At 50.9% G+C, this 9,762-nt stretch overlaps 1 protein-coding gene across 1 annotated transcript in view; it reads right to left on the minus strand.

Annotated features, from left to right (window-relative positions):
- Nucleotides 1-2,594: 2,594 nt before the first annotated feature.
- The window catches only part of LOC137911300 (mitogen-activated protein kinase kinase kinase 11), a 22,750-nt gene continuing 15,582 nt past the window's right edge, over nucleotides 2,595-9,762 (minus strand). Inside the window, exons 6-10 of the mRNA XM_068755647.1 lie at nucleotides 9,720-9,762; nucleotides 8,129-8,300; nucleotides 7,929-8,038; nucleotides 7,126-7,743; nucleotides 2,595-6,268 (exon numbers count right to left, since the gene is read on the minus strand). The exon at nucleotides 9,720-9,762 is cut by the window's right edge and continues 74 nt beyond it. Coding sequence (XP_068611748.1) covers nucleotides 5,667-6,268; nucleotides 7,126-7,743; nucleotides 7,929-8,038; nucleotides 8,129-8,300; nucleotides 9,720-9,762 — 1,545 coding nt within the window. The 3' untranslated portion in view covers nucleotides 2,595-5,666. The remainder of the gene's footprint in view (nucleotides 6,269-7,125; nucleotides 7,744-7,928; nucleotides 8,039-8,128; nucleotides 8,301-9,719) is intronic.

Below are 9,762 nucleotides of genomic sequence, written 5' to 3' on the forward strand. Positions count from 1 at the left end.
AGACAGTCCAAGGCAGCCAAGAACAGCGCATCACAAGCGAAGCATGTGATCCGTCATAGATCCCCAGCTGGGATTCACCACCTCCTCCCCTTAAAATGCTCTCTGAGCCATGAGAAGAGTTTCATTTGAATTCTGCATACGTTTCCGTGAAGCCCTTTCGTCTGTAATTTCCATGATCTCAATCTGTCAGTCAGCGTTCCTCGTTACGCGCCTGCTTCTCTGCTCTGGGAGGATCCACCTTCCCTAAAAACATCATTAGTCAGCCCCCCCCCCCCCCCCTGCTCCACAAAGCTATTTCTGACAGCAGCTCATCAAGGAGGCTTGGGATGAGCGAGAGAAGGAAACGCACGTTCAACCTCCGACCCCAGATGCCGAGGATGGCCTCTGTGGTTGGAAAGCAAAGTGATCAAATGGGCAGGCTAGGGTGATCCTTGTGATTGATTCCACGCTGCAGTGGCCGTGTGGCTGTGCATTTACACATTGCCCTCTGGTGGTGTTAAAGTTCATGCTGTAATAGTTTTGCCTTGCTCCTTTCTTCAGGCCCGCCATGGTGGGGACGGTCTGTCTTTAACTTTTCATTTGGCTGTGAGACTGTGATGCATGTGAGAGAAATAGATATAAACAATATTACAAAACAGCACATTTACATTTGGACAATTCAGCAGATATGTGGGGGTTAAGATGTAAGACCAAAGGATGTTTTACATTAGAGGATTATTTCAGGTCAGAGGAGTTATGGAGCGCCAAGATGGTCAATTAATCAATCATCAGGAAATTTGTGCAAACTTTACAAAGTTAATTCAGATCAAGTAGTTAAGAAATATGCTTTAATTCATCCTAGTTGTGTCTGTCTAAGATGCAGCTCTAATCTTCATGTGTGCAGCTGGAATAGGGTTAGGATGCTTCTATCTCTCACCGCTCAGAGCCAAAGCACACGTTTAATTCAACAACTTTCTTTCTGTGCCTGCAGATTTGTCACAGAGATGTGCATCGATGTCTCACAGGGGAGCGTGAGACGTTCAACAGCTCTTCCTCTCGAGTCCTCCAACAGCCGTCCGGATAAAGGCCTACCGCCTCAAACAACAGTGCAGAGAAACACCACCGACAATTAAGGTTAGTGGTAATTTATTATTCGGGTTATTTATGCTCACAAAACATGCAGTCTTGTGTTTCTGCTTCCTTGAACATGTAGAACATCTGACAGTGATGGAGGCGTAACAAACGGCCGTGTTGAAGGTTTCTGAGGTTGAAGGGAATAGAACTGATCAAATATTTATGTTTAGTAAATATACAGCTTTTACGTGGAGACGCTCACCAGTGCAGATTTAACAAATACTGTGAACGTCTTTAAACTTTGCAGCACTTTTTTTCCTTCTCGTTTATAGAGTATAAAAAGTGAAGCTTTAATTATATATAGCATATTCATCTTTCATTCCATCTGCTCATCAGAAGAAAAAGGCCATCCTAATTGATAAAATACTCGGTGTGAAGCGCTGCAGCCGCTACATAGATTTTCATTCCGTGTCCATGGCAACAAGGGGCTGAAGACTGTACCGTGGTAGACGAGGGTCAGCCGTTGCAGAGAGTTTCTCCATCGCCCCGATTCGTATTTGAAGTTGGCTCGCCGCTACACCGTGTCCTTGCAGTCCTCTGACATCCCGGTGGAATATCTTATCTCATGCATTTGCAGCGTCGCTGTATGAAAACCCACCTAAACCTGGGAGTGAAGCTAATCTTCATTTTCCTGAGCCCCCCCCCCCCCCCCCCGAAGAAGACTAATAGCTTTAATTCCACTCTTATTAAATTCTCCTGATCACCCTTTACCCTCACCACTTAAATTAATTTAAATAGCACTTTTCCTTTAGAAATGTTACACTGCATGAAAAGGAGGAGACGTGTCGGGAGTGTTACATTTTTATTTGGTCTCATCTCTTACTTAGCTTTTTCCTTTGTTCTCCCCCCCCCCCCCACACACACAGGTTAAAACCCCTTATAATAGTCAAGAGAAATACAAATATTTTTCACACACTTGTATACAGAAACAGTCCTCTTGACACCGAACGAACAAACAAAAAACCAGTTGCTCAGGCCAAGCCCAGTGAGAGATTTCACGGACCTCCGACTCGCATGAGCGGAGACACTTCTGAGATGTAAGAATGTCTGCTGGGGGGGGGGGGGGGGGGGGGGCTGTCCCACGCCCGGCGCCGCAATAAAACACGCAGGAGACAAAATGGAAATGAACACGGAACAATTACAATAAAAGTAAATGGATAGGAAGACAGAGAGGAGCTGTCTTCCGTCGCGGCGGTGACAGAACACACAGTTTCATGCACATAAACAAAACCAGTATGGGTGCCCCGAAGGGACATTTAGACTGCAATTTCTATTTAGGATTGTTGCTGTTGCGAGAATGTACACAAAGAAACCAAATTTCAAGCTCTAAACGAGCATGACGGGAGCTGCCGCCGTGCGACGCAGCGAAGGCACCTGTGGAGGAATAGTCCTAAAAGAGATTTCAAAATGAAGAGCTGGAATGTGAAGCTCGTGTGAAGCACCCCCCCCCCCCCCCCCCCCCACACACACACACACGCACACCTTAAATACTCCAGTGAAAACCCAGAATGAAGCATTCGATCCATCATCCTGATGTAGACTGCGTCCATGGCCATCTGGGGAGAAATGATCCAGTGTGTAGCAAGATGGCCGTTTATAGACAAAGATTTGAATTAGAGCAAAATCGATTCGTTCCATTGGAATCGGGGCAACAACCGACAAACGGCTTTCGTGCTGCTTTCCGGACTTCAAAACGTGGAATTTGTGCGGCCTGAACAAACGAGTCTCGAATGATCTCTGACAGAAGAAATGAAATTAAAAGGCTCACCAGCAGTAAAAGGATACGCTCCCATCCTCACTGATTTGCAATGACGGATGGTGCGGCGCCTGAAAGAGCCGAGCGTCACCAGCAGGACTTTGGAACCGGACCGCTGCCGTCGGCTCCGGCGGACGACTGGCAGCTGTGGTTCCGGCTTCCGACAGCCAAAACCGGAAGTCGGAACAACCACGTCGGCAAAAAGCTTCCCAACGTTCGCTGAGCTGCCGGACTGTCAGATTGAGGTTAGCGCTTAAAAGCCGGGCTCGGAGAACCTTTTTATTTGTTTTTTTAAAGTATGCATAAATGCATTTAAGGGCGTTTTGCAGGCGGAGAGCTGGTAACTTTACGGAATATTATCAGCTGGTCCTACAAAATAATATTCCATAGATCATAAACTTATCTGAACTCAAATCAGAACATTTTTAACAAACTGCAGGCTGAAGAGGATATCTGACATTTCAATCACTTCCTAGCCTTGCCATCCATCCGATCGGCTCACGGCGCTCCGACAACAAAAACTACCCCCCCCCCCCCCCCGCGGCCTAATGGCGATCAGCGGGCGGCTTCGGGAGCTTTGTGCGTGCTGACACGACAAGACGAGGCCATAACTCATCGCTCGTCGTGTTGCTGAAGAGGACGAGGGAGCGAGGGAATGCCGGGAACACTGCTGACAGAGACAATTACGCCTCCAACTTCTTTTCTTTTTTCTTTTGGCACGCCATGGAGGAATATCCCCGGCGCTCATCTGCCGAGCGGTTTCCTGTCCAGGTCAACGTTAAACAAGCGTTTGGATGGTTAGATCTGATTCTGAGGGGCTGCTTGCGTCTCTGCGATCTGAGATCTGAATCTTAGCGGCTGCTAGGTTGCTGTCATGTTTAGTTTTGTCAGTGAGGAGTTCAGATACTCCTCGCTGACAAAACTATCTGAATGTACTCGGTAAACCCGGCGGGCGCCGCCGTGTCGAGACAAATCTGCCCTCCAGAGAACTTTCCAGAGACGAGGGAAGCAGAAAAACAGGATGAGATAATGAAAAGGTGGAGATTTGATCTGGTCAGCGGCTGAGGAGCGGAGAAAGAGAGTCGATGGAGGAAAGACGTTCTGTGTAAGAAACGGAGGAGGAGGATCAAACCCTTTACGAGGAAGATACGGGGCTTTTTCAGAACACCGGGGGGGGGGGAGAGAATTAATTAAGCAAATACGGGAATGCTCTCTTTCTCTCTGCCCTTATCGGGAAGCTAATTATCGGTATCAGCCGGCCCTCGTTTATTAGCCTAATCACTGCCCTTTGGAGACGAGGTTAACGCTCGCCACCGCAACAAAGGCGCCGTGTCGCCGATGAATCCAATCAGCGGTTGTACCTCTTAAAGTATTAGCAAACATCCGGGTTAACAGGTCGACCACGAGCGCCGGCTGGGAAAGCACAAGTCTGTGTGGCGTCCAACCAGGAGAGGCCGTGCCCAACCAAGAATGAAAGTTTCTCGTTGCCGTTTCGGAGCGTTCTCGACTCGATGGTGGAAACTGTGATATTCCAGCATATTTAAAGTATCTCTGGAGCAGGACTGAGCAGGTTTAGGACGGGAAGAAGCTCAATTCAAGGCTCGATCGATGAGCTAAGGCTTTAGCGGGAAAAAACAATGGCAAAGAGGAAGCCCAGAGGAAGCTCCCATTAGCGTCCCGGAAGGCTAGTAGCATGTCTGAGTATTTGATGCGGCTGAGAAATAAAACGCTCCTGCTTGTGGTCGGCCATTACAGCAACGACAACGCAGCGCGGATGATCGGATGAGCCCCTTAGCCGGATCGTGAGCTCGCTTTGTGGAACCGGACGAGTCACGTTTAAATCAAACTGGACCGAAAACCTCTCAAGTATTTGGCGGAACCTTTTCACAGCATCAGACAGGTGGAACGTTTCCCTGCCCGCTGTGGGAAACCCCACCCTTCATGGAGCCCTTAACGCCGTCACAGTGGCATTCTTTGGCATTTGAAGGGAATGCAGCCCCCCCCCCCCACCCCCACCCACCATCTTGTTTCCGGCTCCGAGCGGCCTGCCAACCAAATGAATTTGTTCAATCCCTGGAATTTCCCAAGGAATGTGACCGGAATGTTATCTTGCTTCCAAGTGGAATGCCTGGGTCAAGCTTCGCCTTGCATTTGAAAGGGCGGCTTGGAATGTCCGAGCGCCGTCTCCCAGCATGCAACAGGCAGACGCTGTGCAAAATAAAATAGAACAGTAAGCCTTCCTTGGACACCCGAGTCCAGACATGCGGGGAAACATTTTCCTCCACATCAACGCTAAGCTGATTTTCCCGATTTAAACCGAACCCGGAGCATCTTTCACTTTGCGACGGATCAGCCAGTCAAAAGGAACCTTTAAAAGATAATATATATTAAAAACACTTCACAAGATAAGGCACTCCAAAACGTTCCGTTGTCCTGAAGGCTTCCGCTCTGCAGCGAGGTAGAGGCAGATGAAGCTGTGCCGACCCGCCGTGTTCCGCCTCTGCGTTGTCACAATGCTTCAAAGGCGAGGAGGAGATGAAAGCCGCTGATCTGAGCCGCCCGATTCAATCTGAAGATCCGTCTCTCGCTCCGTCAAAGGGATAGAGAAACGGAGAGCGAGGACCAAATGGCCAGCAGCTATTGGTTCACAGGCAGCTATCCCGTAACCCGATCTGCCACCTTTCACTGGCATTCTGGTAGCTAGGGGGGGGGGGGAGGGGGGGCTCCCTCAGTGGATCGACGGACAGGTGTGCATTTAAAAAGGATCCTGAACCGTCCCCCCTGCCGAACCTCACGTCTAGAACCTGTCGTCTCTGGTCTGCGACGGGGATTTGAACGGCTTGAGCCCCAGAGTCCTGCGGGGGTGGGCTCTCTCTTTGGTGCCGCTAGGGGGCCTGTTGTAGGCCGCCCAGCCCAGGTCGATGAGGGGCGAGTCGGCCGGGTTGAGGGGCGCTATACGGAAAGAGGGCAGCGTGGGCGAGCCGTTAGCGGAGCAGGGGGCAGAGCGGGACGTGGGGAAGGGAGCCGAGAAGGGGTCGAAGGGTGAAGCTGTGTCCGAGCCGCCCGAGGGGTCCGCCCGGAGGGCGAACGGGTCGCAGTCAGGTGAGGGGAAGGGGTCACAGCTGTGGAAAGGGTTGGTAGGGGAGGGCTGATAGCCCAGGAGGCTGCTGTCTGAGCGACGAGGGCTGCAGCCGCCACCCGAGTTCCCGCCTCCAGCGGAGATGAAGCTCCAAGGATCGATGCGGGGGCGAACGGGGGATGGACGGGGCCGCGGAATGACGCTGACCTCCAGGCGGCGGGTTTTGGGACTCCACAGCGCCGGGTTAGGATGGACAGAGCAGGGCACTGAAGGCCTGTCGTCGGAGTCCTGCGTGTCTTGGCACAAGGGCAGGTCCAGAACTAGAACGGGAACAAACAAACAGGCATTAAGCTCCTTTATCGACCCGTTCTTCATTTTCCTGCTGATTGTTAATCAGCAGCGGAATCCCAAACTGCTGAAGCGTTGCTCTGGTGTCCTCGAAAACTGAAGTGGATCTGCTTTTCTAATATGTTGCAAATCACAAATTAGCATTAATGGCTCAAGGAGAAATAGGAAAGCGTGATTCTGAATGACATTATTTACGTCCACGGCCTCCCCTCGAAGGCTGCTAAAGCCGTTCAGCCGAGAAAAAGAGCATTCCGGAGACTCGAGAGAAGCGTCAGAAAATAACCAAAACAGGAACCCACTGCATTCACCGCCTCCTTTTAAGCACAAATCGGTCACCGGCGTCATTACAGACAAATGACATAATAAGATGTTTAACTAAAGCATTCATGCTTTAATTGCGTGTGGCTTTTCTTTTTGTTTGCCTCTATGTGCCCAATGTAATGAGCGCATGCGGTTTTTGTTAGCGGCGGAACAAGCGAGGCGTGTTTTCTCTGTAACTGGGGGGGGGGGGCAGAGCTGAGCCGCTGCGGCGAAGCCAGAATTTTGCGAGACCATATATAGAGTGTGAAATGCTTCCACGGGGCACTTCTTAAAACCCACACAACCCTAAAAGCGACCGATGCTCGCGCCTCCATCGCTACGGCTCTGAACTGTGTCACCGTGTTAGACTTGAAGCAAAGACGTGAACGCGGCGTTAGAAATCAATCAAACGCTGGGATGTGTGCGCCCAGACGCAGCCTGACAATGTCCCAAAGTATCCAAAAGAGGAAGTCAAGAATACACGTTCTGAACGCCGCCCCCCCCACCCCCCTAAAGGTACCAGGCTGACCTAGCTGAGAGGCTTGCAGGCCTTGGCTGGACCTCCTCCGCCTGTCGGCTCTCAGCTCCCAGGACTCACAGAGCGGCTCCCCATTAGCAGAACAAGAAGAACCCGAGGTCCATTCTCCCAGGCTGGCCCTGCCGAGCTGCGGGGGGGTCCTGGGACTTTGAAGACCGCGCAGCGTCTGTGGCATCCTGTGGCCGCCTCTCTCGCGGGGGTTTGGGGGCGGCGGCGTCAAGGGCAAAGGCACCAGTTCTTGGTACTGCAGCACTAAATCCAAAACCGGCCTGGGGAGCAGCTCCGAGGGGGAGAATGTGATGAGATCGTCCACCACCGGGGGGTCTGAATTGAGGCGTTTGGGGGGGGTAATCTCTGGTTCAGAAGCGGCGCTGTCCCCGAGAGAAGAGGGGTTAGTTCGAGGGGGGACCCTCGGAGGAGTGTCCAGGCAGCGACCGAGTCCGACGGAGGCTAAGAGGGAGCCACCGCTCAGCAGGGCCCGGTGGGTGCTCCTAGCAAGGCCACCGAAGGAGCCCCTCTCGGGCCGGGGGGAGCCCGCTGGGGAGGGACCGCCTTCCTCCGATTCTCGCTGAGGCAGAGGAAGCCGGAGACTGTCCTTTGCTGCGGCGCCTGTGGAGCGAGAGGGAGAGAGAGAAAGAGAGAGAGAGAGAGAAATGGATCTGGGTTGAAGTTTTAAAGAGGACAGAGTGTGAAGGCATTTATTATTCATTTAGCTTTTATGTATAATTCATTCTCCTGCCAGTACACATTAGCCAGTAATGGAGGTTTTGCAGCCGGCCGTGGTGACTGGATACCGTTCTGAGCAGGTGGGGTGGGCGTGGCGGGTCTGTACTCCTCAAAGTCATCCTTGGAGCCTCTGTTGTCGTTGCTGTCCGACTCCAGAAGCTTGGCCCTCATCGACAAGCTGAAAAAGGCCAAAGGACGAAATCGTTTCACGCCGAAACTGAGATTAGACAAAGTTTCATGGAAACGAGGCGCACAGTCCTGCTTCTACCTGCTCTCCTGGGGACTAAGACGCAGGACTTTTGGACTTTTAGGACTTTTCGGGCTCTGGGGTCTCCAGTGAGGGCCCAGCCTCAAGTCTCCATTGGCTTGTTTAAGAGACGGAGCTTCTAGGGGCCAGACGGAGCTCAGGCCGAACGTCTTGCTGTTGTCGCTGGGACTGACTGCAGAATAGAAACGAGAAAAACAAATGAAAACCCGTTTGCATATCGACATCAGCATTCCCGGCATTTGGTCGTCTCTAATGAGTTGAACGATTTTCAGAGACCGGCTGCAGCGACGCGCCGAAGCAGCCTGCAATCACCGTTCGCGCCGCAGCTACAGTTAATTAAAATGTGTCTGTGCTATCCCTGCACAGGTTTGGCCTCGACCGACTCTAAAACGGCAGCGCACTTTCCAGCAACACGCCGACGTCGTGTCGATGGAAGCAATTCACGGAGGAAATGCGGTGAGCTAATCTATTTACCATTTACAGCACGTGTTCTGTATCGTATTCTGCTCGGCCTGCCGAAGAAACACTTTCAAGAAGTTTTTATGGCGCATTGAATCAAAGGAGAGACAAACAAAACCACACGTGTAATAAAATGTCAGGTGACTGCGTCATTGAGATCAGACCGAGCATTTTCCTTTGCGAGTTTGTGTTAACTCGATTGTCATTTATATGTGACAGAATTGACGTTAGTCATGTCAAGGGAAAGGGAGATATGGAGAGAAGCCTATTTTGGTTAGTCGGGTGAACAAGCTAGTTGAATTTTACTCACGATCAAACAGAAGAAGTAGAAATGTTTGGGTTAGAACAGCCAAGGCTGCACCTGCGCATCTACGGGGTTTAACAATGAAACTGTGTGCGGCTGAATTTAGGCCCAGCATGCATTGTGCCGTGTTCCTATGATCGTGTCATTAATTTGTTTGTTAAAACAGCATTTGTTAAAATTCCCCGTGATGTAGCGGTAACAATTTCCCTCCGAAAGAAAAACAATGTTGGGGCGGAGCTTATGCCAAAGATCCCGTCAACCAGAAGAGTATTGTAAATATCTGGCACTGTGCCCTTCTAAACCATTCTCCTGGAGCAAAGCTTTGCTCCCTGCATATTCTTTTAATTCAATAAACCGCTATGTAGCCACTACATGCATATAAAACCAGGCGCCACTTTCTGGCAGGAAAATGAAGCTCAATGCCTCCCCCTGCTGCTGCAGCGGGAGAAGTGGAATAAAGCCGCTGAGAGGAAGTCGGATAATATTTGAACTGGAACAGACTGCTGAAAAAGGGAAAAGTGTGTGTGTGTGTGTGTGTGTGTGTGTGTGTGTGTGTGAGAGAGAGAGAGAGACAGAGACAGAGAAAGCAGTGAGGCGGGGAGGGAAAGACAGAGGAGAAGGAGCCCACAGGGAAACCGGGAAAGACCAAAATAAAAAAAGATGAGTGTGTGGCTGGGAGCACATAAAAAAAAATAGAAGGATGAGAGGGATCCCACATTCTCTGGTTTTCTAAATGTCTACGGTAGCAGGTACACACACACAAACACACACACACACACACAGGTGCGCAGGTGGGCGGAGTGCGGTTTTTTTTGGGACTGCACTCACGTTGGATCGCACGGAAGCGAGGGCCGAAGGATGGCGAAGAGCC

The sequence above is a fragment of the Brachionichthys hirsutus genome, chromosome 23, assembly GCF_040956055.1.
Source record: "Brachionichthys hirsutus isolate HB-005 chromosome 23, CSIRO-AGI_Bhir_v1, whole genome shotgun sequence".
Lineage (NCBI taxonomy): Eukaryota > Metazoa > Chordata > Actinopteri > Lophiiformes > Brachionichthyidae > Brachionichthys > Brachionichthys hirsutus.